The sequence below is a fragment of the Pongo pygmaeus genome, chromosome 3 (assembly GCF_028885625.2).
Source record: "Pongo pygmaeus isolate AG05252 chromosome 3, NHGRI_mPonPyg2-v2.0_pri, whole genome shotgun sequence".
Taxonomy (NCBI): domain Eukaryota; kingdom Metazoa; phylum Chordata; class Mammalia; order Primates; family Hominidae; genus Pongo; species Pongo pygmaeus.
In genome coordinates, this window is record NC_072376.2 from 141,718,626 (window position 1) to 141,738,971 (window position 20,346).

General features: G+C 39.4%; 2 protein-coding genes across 20 annotated transcripts in view; one reads left to right on the forward strand and one right to left on the reverse strand.

Moving 5' to 3' along the window:
- Positions 1–16,530, reverse strand: part of SCLT1 (sodium channel and clathrin linker 1) — a 214,980-nt gene extending 198,450 nt beyond the window's left edge. For 5 of the 7 annotated variants that reach the window (XM_063664122.1, XM_063664124.1, XM_054486825.2 and 2 more), the window contains exon 1: positions 15,975–16,526. In XM_063664122.1, coding sequence (XP_063520192.1) covers positions 15,975–16,008 — 34 coding nt within the window. In that variant the 5' untranslated portion in view covers positions 16,009–16,526. Of the gene's footprint in view, positions 1–15,974 lie in introns of all 7 variants that reach the window. The other 2 variants (XM_054486821.2, XM_054486827.1) reach the window with 2 other exon arrangements.
- The window catches only part of C3H4orf33 (chromosome 3 C4orf33 homolog), a 46,273-nt gene continuing 42,067 nt past the window's right edge, over positions 16,141–20,346 (forward strand). For 6 of the 13 annotated variants that reach the window (XR_008502352.2, XM_054486836.2, XM_054486832.2 and 3 more), the window contains exon 1: positions 16,494–16,941. The gene's annotated coding sequence lies outside the window, so the exon portion shown is untranslated. Of the gene's footprint in view, positions 16,942–18,868; positions 19,105–20,346 lie in introns of those variants that run through there. The other 7 variants (XM_063664125.1, XM_063664126.1, XM_063664127.1 and 4 more) reach the window with 4 other exon arrangements.

The window sequence follows — 20,346 nt, forward strand, 5'->3', positions numbered from 1 at the left end:
TAGCCAAGAGTAATGGCATGCGCCTGTAATCCCAGTTACTTGAGAGGCTGAGGCAGGAGAATCACTTGTACTCAGGAGGCAGAAGCTGCAGTGAGCCAAGATCTCACCACTGCACCCCAGCCTCGGTGACAGAGTGAGTCTCTGGAAAAAAAAAGAAGAAAAGAAAAAGAAAAAAAAGAAATAACAAGACTATATTTTTATTTACATCAAGAAAAGTGGGAGGAGCCAAGATGGCCGAATAGGAACAGCTCCGGTCTAAAGCTCCCAGCGTGAGTGACGCAGAAGACAGTGATTTCTGCATTTCCATCTGAGGTACCGGGTTCATCTCACTAGGGAGTGCCAGACAGTGGGCGCAGGTCAGTGGGTGCGCGCACCATGCATGAGCCAAGGAAGGGAGAGGCATTGCCTCACTCCGGAAGCGCAAGGGGTCAGGGAGTTCCCTTTCCTAATCAAACAAAGGGGTGACAGACGACACCTGGAAAATTGGGTCACTCCCACCCGAATACTGCGCTTTTCCGAGTGGCTTAAAAAACGGCGCACCAGGAGATTGTATCCTGCACCTGGCTCAGAGGGTCCTACACCCACGGAGTCTCGCTGATTGCTAGCACAGCAGTCTGAGATCAAACTGCAAAGCGGCAGCGAGGCTGGGGGAGGGGCGCCCGCCATTGCCCAGGCTTGCTTAGGTAAACAAAGCAGCTGGGAAGCTCGAACTGGGTGAAGCCCACCACAGCTCAAGGAGGCCTGCCTGCCTCTGTAGGCTCCACCTCTGGGGGCAGGGCACAGACAAACAAAAAGACAGCAGTAACCTCTGCAGACTTAAATGTCCCTGTCTGACAGCTTTGAAGAGAGCAGTGGTTCTCCCAGCACGCAGCTGGAGATCTGAGAACGGGCAGACTGCCTCCTCAAGTGGGTCCCTGACCCCTGACCCCCGAGCAGCCTAACTGGGAGGCACCCCCCAGCATGGGCAGACTGACACCTCACACGGCCAGCCGGGTACTCCAACAGACCTGCAGCTGAGGGTCCTGTCTGTTAGAAGGAAAACTAACAAACAGAAAGGACATCCACATCAAAAACCCATCTGTACATCACCATCATCAAAGACCAAAAGTAGATAAAACCACAAAGATGGGGAAAAAACACAGCAGAAAAACTGGAAACTCTAAAAAGCAGAGCGCCTTTCCTCCTCCAAAGGAACGCAGTTCCTCACCAGCAACGGATCAAAGCTGGACGGAGAACGACTTTGACGAGCTGAGAGAAGAAGGCTTCAGACGATCAAATTACTCCGAGCTACAGGGGAATATTCAAACCAAAGGTGAAGAAGTTGAAAACTTTGAAAAAAATTTAGAAGAATGTATAACTAGAATAACCAATACAGAGAAGTGCTTAAAGGAGCTGATGGAGCTGAAAACCAAGGCTCGAGAACTACGTGAAGAATGCAGAAGCCTCAGGAGCCGATACGATCAAATGGAAGAAAGGGTGTCAGTGATGGAAGATGAAATGAATGAAATGAAGCGAGAAGGGAAGTTTAGAGAAAAAAAGAATAAAAAGAAACGAGCAAAGCCTCCAAGAAATATGGGACTATGTGAAAAGACCAAATCTACGTCTGATTGGTGTACCTGAAAGTGACGGGGAGAATGGAACCAAGTTGGAAAACACTCTGCAGGATATTATCCAGGAGAACTTCCCCAATCTAGCAAGGCAGGCCAACATTCAGATTCAGGAAATACAGAGAACGCCACAAAGATACTCCTCGAGAAGAGCAACTCCAAGACACATAATTGTCAGATTCACCAAAGTTGAAATGAAGGAAAAAATGTTAAGGGCAGCCAGAGAGAAAGGTCGAGTTACACTCAAAGGGAAGCCCATCAGAGTAACAGCGGATCTCTCGGCAGAAACTCTACAAGCCAGAAGAGAGTGGGGGCCAATATTCAACATTCTTAAAGAAAAGAATTTTCAACCCAGAATTTCATATCCAGCCAAACTAAGCTTCATAAGTGAAGGAGAAATAAAATCCTTTACAGACAAGCAAATGCTGAGAGATTTTGTCACCACCAGGCCTGCCCTAAAAGAGCTCCTGAAGGAAGCGCTAAACATGGAAAGGCACAACCGGTACCAGCCGCTGCAAAATCATGCCAAAATGTAAAGACCATCGAGACTAGGAAGAGACTGCATCAACTAACGAGCAAAATAACCAGCTAACATCATAATGACAGGATCAAATTCACACATGACAATATTAACTTTAAATGTAAATGGACTAAATGCTCCAATTAAAAGACACAGACTGGCAAACTGGATAAAGACTCAAGACCCATCAGTGTGCTGTATTCAGGAAACCCATCTCACGTGCAGACACACACATAGGCTCAAAATAAAAGGATGGAGGAAGATCTACCAAGCAAATGGAAAACAAAAAAAGGCAGGGGTTGCAATCCTAGTCTCTGATAAAACAGACTTTAAACCAACAAAGATCAAAAGAGACAAAGAAGGCCATTACATAATGGTAAAGGGATTAATTCAACAAGAAGAGCTAACTATCCTAAATATATATGCACCCAATACAGGAGCACCCAGATTCATAAAGCAAGTCCTGAGTGACCTACAAAGAGACTTAGACTCCCACACATTAATAATGGGAGACTTTAACACCCCACTGTCAACATTAGACAGATCAACGAGACAGAAAGTCAACAAGGATACCCAGGAATTGAACTCAGCTCTGCACCAAGCAGACCTAATAGACATCTACAGAACTCTCCACCCCAAATCAACAGAATATACATTCTTTTCAGCACCACACCTATTCCAAAATTGACCACATAGTTGGAAGTAAAGCTCTCCTCAGTAAATGTAAAAGAACAGAAATTATAACAAACTATCTCTCAGATCACAGTGCAATCAAGCAAGAACTCAGGATTAAGAATCTCACTCAAAACCGCTCAACTACATGGAAACTGAACAACCTGCTCCTGAATGACTACTGGGTACATAATGAAATGAAGGCAGAAATAAAGATGTTCTTTGAAACCAACGAGAACCAAGACACAACATACCAGAATCTCTGGGATGCATTCAAAGCAGTGTGTAGAGGGAAATTTATAGCACTAAATGCCCACAAGAGAAAGCAGGAAAGATCCAAAATGGACACCCTAACATCACAATTAAAAGAACTAGAAAAGCAAGAGGAAACACATTCAAAAGCTAGCAGAAGGCAAGAAATAACTAAAATCAGAGCAGAACTGAAGGAAATAGAGACACAAAAAACCCTTCAAAAAATTAATGAATCCAGGAGCTGGATTTTTGAAAGGATCAACAAAATTGATAGACCGCTAGCAAGATTAATAAAGAAAAAAAGAGAGAAGAATCAAATAGATGCAATAAAAAACTGATAAAGGGGATATCACCATCAATCCCACAGAAATACAAACTACCAACAGAGAATACTACAAACACCTCTATGCAAATAAACTAGAAAATCTAGAAGAAATGGATAAATTCCTCAACACATACACTCTCCCAAGACTAAACCAGGAAGAAGTTGAATCTCTGAATAGACCAATAACAGGAGCTGAAATTGTGGCAATAATCAATAGCTTACCAACCAAAAAGAGTCCAGGACCAGATGGATTCACAGCCGAATTCTACCAGAGGTACAAGGAGGAGCTGGTACCATTCCTTCTGAAACTATTCCAATCAACAGAAAAAGAGGGAATCCTCCCTAACTCATTTTATGAGGCCAGCATCATCCTGATACCAAAGCCGGGCAGAGACACAACAAAAAAAGAGAATTTTATACCAATATCCCTGATGAACATTGATGCAAAAATCCTCAATAAAATACTAGCAAACCGAATCCAGCAGCACATCAAAAAGCTTATCCACCATGATCAAGTGGGCTTCATCCCTGGGATGCAAGGCTGGTTCAATATACGCAAATCAATAAATGTAATCTAGCATATAAACAGAACCAAAGACAAAAACCACGTGATTATCTCAATAGATGCAGAAAAGGCCTTTGACAAAATTCAACAACATTTCATGCTAAAAACTCTCAATAAGTTAGGTATTGATAGGACGTATCTCAAAATAATAAGAGCTATCTATGACAAACCCACAGCCAATATCATACTAAATGGGCAAAAACTGGAAGCATTCCCTTTGAAAACTGGCACAAGACAGGGATGCCCTCTCTCACCACTCCTATTCAACATAGTGTTGGAAGTTCAGGCCAGGGCAATTAGGCAGGAGAAGGAAATAAAGGGTATTCAGTTAGGAAAAGAGGAAGTCAAATTGTCCCTGTTTGCAGATGACATGATTGTATATCTAGAAAACCCCATCGTCTCAGCCCAAAATCTCCTTAAGCTGATAAGCAACTTCAGCAAAGTCTCAGGATACAAAATCAATGTGCAAAAATCACAAGCATTCTCATACACCAACAACAGACAAACAGAGAGCCAAATCATGAGTGAACTCCCATTCACAATTGCTTCAAAGAGAATAAAATACCTAGGAATCCAACTTACAAGGGACGTGAAGGACCTCTTCAAGGAGAACTACAAACCACTGCTCAAGGAAATAAAAGAGGCTACAAACAAATGGAAGAACATTCCATGCTCATGGGTAGGAAGAATCAATATCGTGAAAATGGCCATACTGCCCAAGGTAATTTACAGATTGAATGCCATCCCCATCAAGCTACCAATGACTTTCTTCACAGAATTGGAAAAAACTACTTCAAAGTTCATACGGAACCAAAAAAGAGCCCGCATCGCCAAGTCAATCCTAAGCCAAAAGAACAAAGCTGGAGGCATCACACTACCTGACTTCAAACTATACTACAAGGCTACAGTAACCAAAACAGCATGGTACTGGTACCAAAACAGAGATATAGATCAATGGAAGAGAACAGAGCCCTCAGAAATAACGCCGCATATCTACAACTATCTGATCTTTGACAAACCTGACAAAAACAAGCAATGGGGAAAGGATTCCCTATTTAATAAATGGTGCTGGGAAAACTGGCTAGCCATATGTAGAAAGCTGAAACTGGATCCCTTCCTTACACCTTATACAAAAATCAATTCAAGATGGATTAAAGACTTAAACGTTAGACCTAAAACCATAAAAACTCTAGAAGAAAACCTAGGCATTACCATTCAGGACATAGGCATGGGCAAGGACTTTCATGTCTAAAACACCAAAAGCAATGGCAACAAAAGCCAAAATTGACAAATGGGATCTCATTAAACTAAAGAGCTTCTGCACAGCAAAAGAAACTACCATCAGAGTGAACAGGCAACCTACAAAATGGGAGAAAATTTTCGCAACCTACTCATCTGACAAAGGGCTAATATCCAGAATCTACAATGAACTCAAACAAATTTACAAGAAAAAAACAAACAACCCCATCAAAAAGTGGGCGAAGGACATGAACAGACACTTCTCAAAAGAAGACATTCATGCAGCCAAAAAACATATGAAAAAATGCTCACCATCACTGGCCATCAGAGAAATGCAAATCAAAACCACAATGAGATACCATCTCACACCAGTTAGAATGGCAATCATTAAAAAGTCAGGAAACAACAGGTGCTGGAGAGGATGTGGAGAAATAGGAACACTTTGACACTGTTGGTGGGACGGCAAACTAGTTCAACCATTGTGGAAGTCAGTGTGGCGATTCCTCAGGGATCTAGAACTAGAAATTCCATTTGACCCAGCCATCCCATTACTGGGTATATACCCAAAGGACTATAAATCATGCTGCTATAAAGACACATGCACACGTATGTTTATTGCGGCATTATTCACAATAGCAAAGACTTGGAACCAACCCAAATGTCCAACAATGATAGACTGGATTAAGAAAATGTGGCACATATACACCATGGAATACTATGCAGCCATAAAAAATGATGAGTTCATGTCCTTTGTAGGGACATGGATGAAACTGGAAATCATCATTCTTAGTAAAGTATCGCAAGAACAAAAAACCAAACACCGCATATTCTCACTCATAGGTGGGAACTGAAGAATGAGAACACATGGACACAGGAAGGGGAACATCACACTCTGGGGACTGTTGTGGGGTGGGGGGAGTGGGGAGGGATAGCAGTGGGAGATATACCTAATGCTAGATGACGAGTTAGTGGGTACAGCGCACCAGCATGGCACATGTATACGTATGTAACTAACTTGCACATTGCGCACATGTAACCTAAAACCTAAAGTATAATAATAAATAAATAAATAAATAAATAAATAAAAGAAAAGTAACATACATACAACATAGTACCCAACAAATTTGCAATCACATATTCTTTTCAAGATCACAGAGAACATTTAATTTTGATTATTTACTGGTAAAAGAAAGTCTCAATAATGTTCAAAGGACTGAAACCAAAGACAGTATGTTATCTTACAATAGCACAATTAAGTTAGTATCAAGAACCAAAAAAAAAAAAAAGGAAAATCCTCTATATGTTTGGAAGTTCAGAAATCACTTTTGGCCAGGCATGTAGCTCATGCCTATAATCTCACTGCTTTGGGAGGCCAAAGCAGGAGAATCACTTGAGCCTAGGAGTTTGAGGCTACTTTGAGGCTACAGTGAGCTGTGATTGCACTATGCTCCAGCCTGGGCAACAGAGCAAGACTCTATCTCAAAAAAAAAATAAAAGAAGAAAGATTTAGGAGGATTTACAAAATAAATTTTAAAGTATTTTGAAGTGAACAATAGTGAAAATGTGATACCTCAAAACTTGCTTAAAGAGAAACCTGTAGCTTTAATTGCATATACTAGAGAAAAAGTCTGAAGTTACAAATTCATTCCAAAAAGTTAGAAAAACAGCACCAAATTAAATCCAAAGAAAGCCAAGTGGAGTAAATAAAGGTAAGCCCAGAAAATAAAGAAATTGAAAATAAACTCACAAAAAATGATAAAAAATATGATCATCTCAAAAGTTATTTTTAAAAAGCATCTGGTGAAATTCAAGATATATTCACAATAAAGCCTTAGCAAAGTAAGACTAGAAGGGAACATTGTTATTATAATGAATGCTTACATAAAATACACAACAAACATCATACTTATGAGTGAAAATGTTGAAAACTTTCCCTTGAATTAGGAATCACATAAGGATAAATTCTTATGACATTTACTCAACACTCTATTGGAGGTCTAAGTTAATGCAGTAAAGCAAGTAAAAGACCTAAAAGGGATAAAGGCTGGAAAGGATGAAACAACTGTCATTATTCATAGTTATGAATGCATATGTGATTAATCCAAAAAAACCACAGATACATTCTTAAAAATCAATCATGAAGATTAACAAAGTTGTTGGATACAAGGTCAATATATAAAAATTAATTATATTTCTAGATACTGGCAACATAAAGTTAGAAAACAGTAAAAGATGCTATTTATAGTACCATAAAAAAAATCAGTGCCCAGGAATAAATACAACATAAGATGCTGAAGACCCCTACACAGAAAACTATGAAACATTTCTCTGGAAAAAACTTTAAAATTCATATGAAACCAAAAAAGAGACTGAATAGCCAAAGCAATACTAAGCAAAAAGAACACACCTGGAGGCATCATGTTTCCTGACTTAGAACTACACTACAGGGCCACAGTAACCAAAACAGCATGGTACTGGTGCAAAAAACAGACACATAGGCCAATGGAACATAACAGTGAACCCAGAATTAAGGCTACATACCTACAAATATCTGATCTTCAACAAACCTGACAAAAACAAGCAATGGGGAAAGAATTCCCTACTTTAAATTGTTTTCGGATAACTGGCAAGCCATATGAAAAAAGGCTGAAACTGGACTCCTTGCTTACACAATATATAAATAATAACTCAAGACGAATTAAAGACTTAAATGTAAAACCCCAAACTATAAAAACCCCAGAAGACAACCTAGGCAACACCATCTGGACACAGGAGTAGGCAAAGGTTTCATGACAAAAATGCCAAAAGCAATTGCAACAAAAGCAAAAATTACAAATGGAAACTAATTAAAATAAGGAGCTTTGGCACAGCAAAGGAAACTATCCACAGAGTCAACAGACATGCTGTGAAGTGGGAGAAAATTTCTGCAAACTGTGCATCTGACAAAGGTCTAATATTCAGCATCTATAAGGAACTTAAACAAATTGACAAGAAAAAAAATCCCATTAAAAAGTGGGCAAAGCTCATGAACAGACACCTTTTAAAAGAAGACATATATGCGGTCAGCAAGCATATGAAAAAAAGCTCAAAATCACTGATCATTAGAGAAACGTAAATCAAAACCACAGTGAGATACTATCTCACACCAGTTAGAATGGCTATTTATAAAAAGTCAAAAAATAACAGATGCTGGTGAAGTTGTGGAGAAAAAGGAACATTTACACATTTTGGTGGGAGTGTAAATTAGTTCAACCATTGTGGAAGACAGTGTGGCGATTCCTCAAACACCTAAAGACAGAAATACCATTCGACCCTTTAATCCCATTACTGAGTATACACCCAAAGGAATATAAATCATTCACCACAAAGACACATGAGCATGTACGTCCATTGCAACACTATTCACAAGAGTAAAGACATGAAATCACCCTTAATGCCCATCAGTGGTGGACTGGCTAAAGAAAATGTGGTACATGTATACCATGGAATACTATGCAGCCATAAAGAAGAATGAGATCGTGTCCCTTGCAGGAATATGGATGGAGCTGGAGGCCATTATCCTTAGCAAACAAATGCAGGAACAGAAAACCAAGTACGGCATGTTCTCAATTATAAGTGGGAGCTAAATGATGAGAACACATGGAGGGGACCAACACACACTGTGGCCTATTGGAGGGTGAAGGGTCGGAGGAGGGAGAGGATCAGGACAAGTAACTAATGGGTATTAGGCTTAACACCTGGGTAACAAAATAATCTGCACAACAAATGCCCATGACACAAGTTACCTATATAACAAACCTGCACATGCACCCCTGAAGATAAATTTAAAAAAAAGAAAAACTTAAAACAAAAAATTAATCACAATGCAAACCTTTTTTTTCCTTGACAGAGTTTTCAATTAAGAAAAAAACTAGATCTGTGTCCTCAGTAATTAAAATAGGGTAAGAAGTAAATTATGTATTAATAATGAGGGAAACACTTTCAATCTTCATAGATTGACTATAATCTGGAGAAAATTTTACTGTAACTTAAATGCTATTATTTCCTTCATTCTACAAGTACTTATCTCACTTGTTTAATTTGAGTTTCCTGGATATATGAAGATGCTGGTGTATATATGTATATATATACACATACACATACACATTCATTGTTAGTTTCAATTTGCTAATATTTTATTTTGGATTTTAGTTCCAACACGCATAAGTGAAACAGGTTTACAGTTTTCCTCTCTTGCAAGTATGCTTTTTGTGTAGTAGTTAAGAAAAGAGACACTGAAACTAGACTGCCTGGGTTCAATCCCAGCTCAGTCACCTACTAGCTCTGTTAACCTTGACTTTGTGAAGGCACTTATGCAGAGGGTTCAGCTATCTATAGGTACTAAACAGCATTCGGTATGAGAACTGTAAAGGCAAACCAACCAATCACAGCATGAGGTGTTACTGGGCATCAGCTATAGAAAAGCAGGGGTATAATCATATTAAGATTACCGACAAGAGCAGAAGGACTAATGGGCAATGGTTACAGCCTGTAAAAGACACCAGTAAAAACAAACTGGGAAGCAGTCAAGGTGGTAAAGAAAATGAAGGGCTCAAAGGATAGAGGTCTGAGGAGGTCAAAGAACAGTTATAGTAGGAGTAAGATACTTGAGTTTAAGACATCAAAAAGTAGGGCAACTTGAATAGGACTTCTGCTTATACTCAAGAAGAAATAACATGGACCACTTTTCTGCCTGACACACACGAAAAAGCAAGCAAAAAAATCATCAATACCTTACAGTACACCAGACATCAGACAATGATAATCAGAGACAAGAAACAAATGAGGTAAGCCTTATGATTGCCCCACCTTAATGACTTAAGAGACTTTCCAGGGCCATGACACGGGGGGAGGAAATGCAAGTGGAGACCACTGGACTCTTATTAAGAGGTGGAGCTGAGAAGTAGTGGAGATTAAGTGAACTAGAATTGGCAGGACAAAGGATAGAAGACTGCACAGAGAAAGAACCCTAGGGAATGTGAGACCTGCAGAGGTTCTTCTTGAGTACAATACAGAGTACTGAATAGCTCTTTATTTATTAAAGAAATTGAGTTTGTATTTTAAAACCTTTCCACAAAGAAAACTTTAGGTCCAGTTGGCTTCACTGGTGAATTCTATCAAATATTCCAGGAAGAAATAATATCATTTTATTCATACTCTTACAGAAAGTTGAAGAGTACAAAATATTTTCCAAGTAATTCTATGAGGCTGGCATTCCCTGATACTAAAACCAGACAAAAATATTGGGAAGGAAAAAAAAAAAAAAAGGCATTTTAAGAGGCTGAGGTGGGAGGGCTGCCTAAAGCCAGGAGTTCAAGACCAGCCTGGGTGACAAAGGGAGACCCGGCTTCTACAAAAAATAAAAAATAAAAATATTAGCCAGGTGCAATAGCACATGCCTGTAGTCCTAGCTACTCATGAGGCTGAGGCAGGTGGAGGGCTTCAGCCTAGGAGTTCAAGGTTGTAGTGAGCTACAAGTGTACCATTAACTCCAGCCTGGGTGACAGTGAGACCCTTGCGCAAGTTGAAAAAAAAAAAAAAAAAAGGAAGAAAAAAAAGAAAAGCAAAAAACCTTCATAGGTTGGGCATGATAGCTCACGCCTATAATCCTAGCACTTTGGGAGGCAAGAGGATCACTTGAGCCCAGGAGTTCAAGACCAGCCTGGGAAACATAGGGAGACCCTATCTCTACAAAAAGAAAAAAAATTAGCCAGATATGGTGGCATGTGCCTGTAGTCCCAGCTACTCAGGAGGCTGAGGCAGAAGGATCGCTTGAGCCCAGGAGGTTGAGGCTGCAAAAAGCCGTGATTGTGCCACTGCACTCCAGCCTGGGCAACAGAGGAAGATCCTGTCCCAAAAAGAAAAAAAAAAAAGCTGAACACACTAAAATTTTAAACAAACATTTATAAAATAAAATTCAACAATATAGAAAAAGGATTATACATCATGAGCAAGTGGAATTTATCCCAGAAAGGCAAGGTGGTTTTAACATTTGAAATTAATCAATGTAATTTACTCTGTTAACAAACAAAAAATGAAAAAATATCTGATAATCTCAATGCATGCAGAACAGCATTTTTAAAAATCCAGCATCCATTTTGATAAAAACTCTCAGCAAATTAAGAATAGAAAGGAACATTCTCAACATAAGAACATCTATGAAAAACCTACAACTAGTATCACACCTAATTCTGAAAGACAAATGCCTTCCCCATAAGATCAGGAACAGGATATGGATGTGTATTCCCACCACTTCTGTTCAATACTGTACCAGAGATTCTAGCCACTGCAATAAGGCAAGAAAAAGAAATGAAAGGCATCCAAATTGAAAAGAAATAAAACTGTTTTTATTTTCGGATTACAAGATTATCTACATAAAACTACTGATAGACTCTACAAAACTACTAGAGCTAATGAATGAGTTTGGCAAGGCTGCAGAGCAGAATATTAAAGAATGTTATTTCTCACTACACATCTACAGCCATCTGATCTTTGACAAACCTGACATAAACAAGCAATGGGGAAAAGATTCCTTATTTAATAAATAGTGTTGGGAAAACTGGCTAGCCATATGCAGAAAACTGAAACTGGACCCTTTCCTTACACCTTATACAAAAATCAACTCAAGATGGATTAAACACTTAAATGTAAGACCTAAAACTATAAAAACCCTAGAAGAAAACCTAGGCAATACCATTCAGGACACAGGCATGGGCAAAGACTTAACGTCTAAAACACCAAAAGCAATGGCAAAAAAGCCAAAACTGACAAATAGGATCTAATTAAACTGAAGAGCTTCTACACAGCAAAAGAAACTATCATCAGAATGAACAGACAACCTACAGAATGGAAGAAAATTTTTGCAATCTATCCATCTAACAAAAGTCAGATCCTACCCACGATCTACAAATAACTTAAACAAATTTACAAGAGAAAAGCAAACAATCCCATCAAAAAGTGGGCAAAGGATATAAACAAACACTTCTCAAAAGAAGATATTTATGCAGCCAACAAACATATGAAAAAATGCTCATCATCACTGGTTATTAGAGAAATGCAAATCAAAACCACAATGAGATACCATCTCACACCAGTTAGAATGGCAATCATCCGAAAGTCAGGAAACAACAGATGCTGGAGAGGATGTGGAGAAATAGGAATGCTTTTACACTGTTGGTGGGAGTGTAAATTAGTTCAACCATTGTGGAAGACAGTGTGGCGATTCCTCAAGGATCTAGAACCAGAAATACCATTTGACCCAGCAATCCCATTACTGGGTATATACCCAAAGAATCAGAAATCATTCTACTATAAAGACACATGCACATGTAAGTTTAATGCGGCACTATTCACAACAGCAAAGACTTGGAACAAACCCAAATGTCCATCAATGATAGACTGGATAAAGGAAATGTGGCACATATACACCATGGACTATTATGCAGCCATAGAAAAGGATAAGTTCATGTCCTTTGCTGGGACATGGATGAAGCTGGAAACCATCATTCTCAGCAAACTATCACAAGAACAGAAAACCAAACACCGCATGTTCTCACTCATAAGTGGGAGCTGAACAAGAACACGTGGACACAGGGAGGGGAACACCACACACCAGGGCCTGTTGGGGAGTGGGGGACTAAGGGAGGGATAGCATTAGGAGAAATACCTAATGTAGGTGACGGGTTGATGGGTGCAGCAAACCACTATGGCAGGAGTATACCTATGTAACAAAACTGCACGTTCTGCACATGTACCCCAGAACTTAAAGTATAATAATGAAAAAGAAATGTTATTTCTACATACTAGCAATGAAAAATCAGAAACTGAAAGTAAAAGAATAATACCACTTACAGTAGTATCAAAAATTTCAATACATAGGCATAAATCTAACAAAAGATGTGCAAAACCTAAATATTAAAAACTACAAAGTATAGCTGAGAAAATTTAAAAAGATACATCAATGATGTAAACAAGAACCAATTTTATTTTAAAACTTACTATAAAGCTGCAATAATTAAGACAGTGGGGTACTGGTGTCCAGACAGACAAATAAATCAGTGGAAAAGAATAGAGTTCATTAATAGATCCATACATATATAAACAACTGCAAAGGAGCAAAGGTAATTCAATGGAGAAAGGGTAGTTTTTCCAATTGGGCATCCAATGCAAAAAAGTGGCCTGGATCCTTACCTCATGCCTTGTATAAAATTGAACTGTGTGAACCATAGATCTAAATGTAAAATCTAAAACTATAAAACTCCTAGAAGAAAACATAGAAGAAATCTTTGCAGCCTTGGGTTAGGCAATGATTTCTTTTATGACACCAAAAACACAATTCATAAAAGAACAAATTGATGAATTAAATTTCATCAAAATTGAAAATGTTTGGCTCCAACACTGTTAAGAGAATGAAAAGAAAAAAATAAGTCCATCACCACTCTGCCAGTGAGTCTCATACCCCACTGAATGAATTCTTAGTTCCTTAGATTGATAATACAAGTACCTCTTTGAACAGGTTCCTAAAAACTAACTGATCTTTCCCAGACAAAGGTGGAAAAACGGTGCACAGCAAATATGTCACAAGCTTACTCTACTAGTAGCCTGGTTGAGTGTGGAGCTGCCTGTCGTTATGGTATGTAAAGTTGAAATAGTAATTATCAGAGGAAATGTCATGTGGGGTTGCCAGTTGAGAAGTACCAAAACAAATGGTCTTGACCTAGGCTCCCAAATCCAAACGGAACAAAGAGACAATCAAGATCAACAGAAATCAGTGTAGAAAAAGTCAGAGGCAGGTGGAAAGAAGGCAAGCCATCTATCTTTATCTGGGCTGGTATTTAGGTGGGTCACTTAATGGAATAACCCACCACCTTCAAATGGCATGCAAAACCCAGTTAAAGAAAAAAGGAGAGCGACACAGACACTCAACTCTCATTCCTATCTCTTCATGCAAATGCTACCATTCTATGCTCCGATTTCCTGAATAAAATCAGTTATTTTAAGCCTTTGAACCATTCCTTCTTCTGCTCCTTCTGCTTGAGATTTCCTTCTTGCACTCCACTTGTCTTCTGTGGAACTATTAAACACCACTCATTTTTCAAAAAATGTTACTATGCTTCAGTTGTCTTATTTGTTTTCCCCTGGTATTTGGATCTCAGTTTTATCTAAGAATTCTGGCTGGATATTCTTATAAAATTAATAGTTTCTGACTGCCTCAAGTACTATCCTGACTCTAGCCAAACTCCTCATCAACCAATTCCTGTCCCACACCACTCTTACGGTGGCCAGTTAGCTGTTCTTACGGGGTGGGGATATTCCCACTGCAAACCTAAGAAATAATGCTAATGTTATTGTGTCATTATAGTGTCATTAATTATTTTAGATAACATATACCATGCACTTAATATGTGCCAGACACTATGCTCAATGCTTTTTCATCATCTCATTTAAGTCTCACAACTTCAAGAGGATTCTTGTGTTCTTATACTCATTATATAAATGAGAAAACTGAGGTGCAGAAAAGCTAGGAAACTTGCTCGAGGTCACAGACTTGGAAAGAGGTAGGCTGTGAGCCCAGCCAGACTAAACCCAGAGGCTGACTGAGTTCTTAACCACTGGTCTATAAGGCTACCAAATCTCAAGCAAAAACTAAGTTGCCCTCTATCTCTTTCTCTCAAATCCCCTGATCTCCAGTCTCCCTGTGCCCAACTTAGTTTACTTCTTACCTGAATGATGACAGTAGACAACTAACTGCATTCTGCTATAATGCATATTCCCCATAAAAATCAGACCGGGCCTTCTAAATTACAATTTGATCATGCCACTCTCAATTGAATTCCTATAACCCATGCAATGGTCCAAACTCCTTAGCACAGAGAAGACAGGGCCCTTCACCATCCAGCCCCTTTCTACGCCTTCGAGTGCACTTGCCATTTCCCTATATAAATATTCCAATTCAATTTACATCAATATTACATTCAAACCAGTCTTATTGCAAGTCTTTAACAAAGCATATTCCTAATCCCCTCAGTGTCACAAATATTGTTCTATCTGGGATGCCTAGAGTTTTTCATATAGTAAATTCATTTTGGTACTGCACGTTTCAGCCCAATAGCACCTTCCTTGAACATATTTTAATAATAATCGTGTAATAGTTAATATTTGTTTAACACAATGTATCAGATACTATTCTAAATCCTTTACATATTTTAATATTCATTTAATCATTCCAACAACCCTATGAGACTGTGGCAAAAGAGCCAGCAGTTGCTGCCACTTCAATATATTTTGGAACACATTTCCCTCCCCAAATTAAATTCTTGGAGGTAAAAACTGTCCTGTTTATCTTTGCAGCAGCTGTTCTTCTATAGTGTCTGGTACATAATAGAAACAGGAGTTCAATAAACATCTTTTTAATAAATGGCCAGAGAGCTGTGCCCCTAGATTTTAAATGCACACTTGCAAACTCCTGCTGGCCATTAGCCTTCTAATCTTCAGAGCACGAGAAGAGCATAACAAACATGTTTAGCGTCTAGTAGAATTCTGGGTAAGCTACAAGTACTACCACACGGTTCTGCTTAAATATACACACATCCTCACGTATACCATCAAGCTTTTTTTTTTTCCTGCAACTAACTTCTTTAACTCTTTACCAATTTAAATGTACCCAACCAGCATTCAAAAAAGATTTGTCGGTCAACGACGACGATATTAAACATTGTATATGAATATGAAGTCTCAAAAAAACATGGAGCTTACTTTGCTCTCTCAGAAAGTCGATTTCTGTAGCCATTTCGATACAATTTTAGTTTGGAGCTTTCACCACCTTTATCTTCCTCTGAAAGACAGAGAGCTTGCTGTGCGGGAAAACAAAACTAAGCCAACGCTCGGTTGGTTGTCAAGCGCTCCAGCGGTGCAATCTGCATCCTACTCACGCGGCATCTACAGCCCCGCCACGCTTCCTTCCCCCGCGCCCCAGACGAGTCCCTGGCCCTGGTGAGAGACTGAAGATTGCTGGGGATGCGCCAAGTGAATTCTGCTCCACATTCAACCCAATCCCACCCTGGTGGGAAGAGGACGCGGTCGATACAGGCGTCCCGCGGGTCACTCTGGGTCTCGTCGGGCCACCTAGGAGAGTGCCGCGGGAGCTGCAGGGCAGCCTGAGAGCGGCGTTCTACGCGGAGCGGCGGGGGTTGGAGAGGACGACGCCAAGACAGCTGGGAAGCCCCAGGCCAGCAGCGGAAGTCCACTCGGCCCGCCCTGCGACTTTGAAACCGGTGCCCCGGACCACTCCTTGGAGACGGTGACGCCGCTTGCGTCATCACGCGGGCGTTGGAGCTTACGCCATCGCGCGTCCTAGAGTCCTAGCACGCTATTGGCTGGCTGTCAAGCAATGGGAGGAGTCGTGAGAACCTGGATGACAGCGGGCTGAGCCACCGGCTTGGCGCGGCGGCCAAACAGGTGGGACAGTGTCTCCAGGTGGTGAGGCCCAACCTCTTAAAACAAACAAACAAAAACCAAAATGCAAACGTGAGTAGGGAATGAAATACACAGTTTAAATGCCCTCACTATCTTCGGGTTACTAATATACTAAGCCTTTCTGGACTAAGTAAAGGATGCAGCTTCCTGCGGCTAGGGGTAGAAGCCAGACTGGCGTCTTCAGAATCTCCCACCAAGGCTGTACCTCTGGAAGAGTTGTGGGTTTGGATTTGGTCATCCCAAGAAGGTAAGTACCTTCTTGGTCTTTGTGGGTCTTTAGACAAAGGAGACAACTGTTATTTAAATATTTAACTGTGTAGTAATAAAGCGTGTAGTTAGAAGTACTCAAAAGATCTTGCAAATTCAGCAGCTACTTCTTCAAAGATAAGCTTGTTTCCTCAAATATAAGGAAAGATAAAAGGTACTTTTTTTTTTTGCAAAAAACAAAACGGTAAAACTTACATTTGTGGGTAGATTACAATTTTCATTTTTGAAAATTAATTTTGTCTGGAATTAAAACGTATTTTTTTTAATCATTTAACATTAGAGGAAATCTCACCACTAGCAACAAAAATGTTAACTTGAAGCTAGCCACTAGTTTTGTGCTTTTAATAAATTGTATTTTTATGGACTGAAGTAAAGTTTCACTAAACAGGCATGTCATAGATGCAGCTTGATTTGGCTTTCTGTTTAACAGCTTAAGAGTTTTGTTGTCCCGTGCTCATAATGTCATATAAACAAAGTAACCTTAGCGATATATGTTAAGAAATTTTAAAAATGTATTCAAATATATGCAGTTAGGCATCTGAAGGCCTTACTCAATACTCAACTGTTAATAGAATGAGATGGTCCCTTCCTCTAAAGACTAGCTATTAAATATGGATGTGTAGCTTAATAATCATTGAAAAGGTCTAATCCAGCTTTGAGTCGGTGATAATTGAACTTGTTATGATTTTTAGTAGCTATAACGTTTACACGAAAACTTTTTGTGTAAAGGGAAAATTGAGTGTGCAAGGTCCAACTCGTTTTTGAAGTTCAGTATATGACTCTTTCTTCATAAACATCTCACTGACTCTCCAAGGACTTGCTTGTAACTTCTCCCACATTTGAACCTTGTATATTGTCATATTGTATTTCTACTTGGCATCAAATAAATAATTATAGACTTAACTCTACGCTTACACCCAAACTGGATGGAAGCAAATACCTTCTGGCTGTAATTGATAAATGGTATTTACATAAAGTGAATATCTCAGGCGAAAACTTTTATGTCTGCACTCGAATTTTTTAGTTTACATGATCATAATTATGATCATGATAGTTTTTTGTTTTTGCATTTGTGTTTGTGGTTACAAGATTCTAGTAGTTGAATTTTAATGGAGTATTTTCAACATAAGTTTCATCATTAGGAAACAAAATTGTGATGATTTCACTTATCCTTAAAGGATCCCCTCTCATGTTTCTCCTTTTCACATCTCCTGAGTTCTCTATCCACTTCTCCCAAGGTAGGTGCCACCTTAGTACTTACTTCATGCGCCTTCCTGCATTATCTATCATGTTTTGTAGTTTGTCTCCAGGCTCCATCATAATACCTGGAACACAGAGTTGATTAAATATCTGATGGAAGGAATGAAATAATTCAGTGGATGTTCATGAAAAGTATCTATTAGTATAAATTGAATACAAGGAATGACAAGCGGAAATGTACGTAGTTTGTGTGTAACTCTTGTCAAGCTACCATTTAATGTTTTTATATGACTTTTCTGCAATAAAGAAAACCCCTAAAGTTGTATAGATTGAAAATTAGTGACATTTCACTAACATTCATTTAGTTGATTGAGCACCCAGTACTATGTGCAAAGTACCAGGAAGAATACAAAGTTAGAAGTTTAAGCAAGGATCAGAGCAGATCGCACAGCTGGCAAGTGCCTGAGTTGAGATTTGAACCCAGGCAGTATTATTCTAATTTCACAATTGTTAACTGCTATGAACATGCCTCCCCAGGAATATAGTATAATATAGTTTATAGCTGGTATAATATAATTTATAGTTTTTGCTTATATAGCCAGTTAGCCTTTAGTTGTATTAAATGGAATATTTCTGTACATGTTATATTGTAATCTTAATGATTTACAGTTGATTTTCACATTATTGCACAGTATTTATATTTCTGAATCACCCTTCCTTCTTCTAGGAAACCACTCAAACTTTAGTGGAACGATTAGAAGTCTTCGGTTGTTCATGTGTGGCCCTTCAACATCTTTCTTTCCTAGAAAAATCAAGCGTCTCAGCTTCAGTGTTCTAAGTCCCTCCCCCAGAACGTGTAGGCCGCTGGGTGGAGCCTAAAGCCGAGCCCTCTCCTGTGACCTCGGCTGAAAAGAGGAAGCTAGTGTTTGAGAAAAGCTTTGTGGTCTGTGTTCTCTAGTTATTCCCTCTTCTCTCTGACACTCCTTTCGTCGTCGCCAGGTCTTGTCTTTCGCTTGATGTGTGGAAAATACTGAAAAGTATTTTACTTTTCAGCTGTCTCCTGCTAAGTGAGCGTACTCCCCCTTTCAGGCTGACTTCCTCATTTCTCCGTTTCTCTGATAAATGGGCGGGGCCTCGGGGAGGTATGGAAACTGAAAAGCAATCATTATTGTAGAAAAACTAAAGAAATTTTTGTTGAGCAGAGGAATTTGGAAATTTTCCTTGCAGATCATTTGGTTGGGAAAACACCTTTACCATAACTTATTTCTTTTAAACTTTGCGGACATTTTTTCTTTGCCTGGGTTCTTAATGCTCCAGTGTTCCGTCTCCTTTCTCTTCCTTCGTTTCCTTTTAGAGGTCTTTCCAGGTAAAGATAAAGCAATCAGAACAATTGAAAATTTATTTTTTAACTTGTTTTAAGAGCAATTTGAAGAATAGAGGTTAAAAGTAGAAACATACAGAGTAACAATAAATATTGTATTAAGAAAGTCTAAACAGCCAAACTTAAAATTGCACTGCAGGACAGTAATCATCTTGATAATATGCATTATGACTTTTCGGAAACGTTCAGCATATATAATATAAAGGGGAGAAGAGGCAGCCACCATACTCTTTTTAAGAGACCCAGCCTTAAATTAGACTTAATTTTTTTTTTTTTTTGAGACGGAGTCTTGCTCTGTTGCCAGGCTGGAGTGCAGTGGAGCGATCACGGCTCACCGCAACCTCCGCCTCCGGGTTCAAGCGATTCTCCTGCCTCAGCCTCCCGAGTAGCTGGAACTACAGGCGCGTGCCACCACGCCCAGCTAATTTTTGTATTTTTAGTAGAGACGGGGTTTCACCATGTTGGCCGGGATGGTCTCGATCACCTGACCTTGTGATCCGCCTGCCTTGGCCTCCCAAAGTGCTGGGATTACAGGCATGAGCCACCGCGCCCGGCCAAAAAATAATTTTAAACTACTCAGTTACCTTAAAATAGTAATGCATGTCTGTCATAGTATAAAATGCAGATAGGTTTTTAAAAAGTGATGAAGTTGAAAGGAAGCCTTCCTCCTTCCCATATCTGCAGGCAGATAATTCCCTTCAGGGAAGCAACCACTGTTACCACTCGTTTCTTGGATGTTTCCTGAGATAGTGTATGCCTCACAAGCATATATGCAAATAAGCTTCCTTTTTATTAAATAAATGC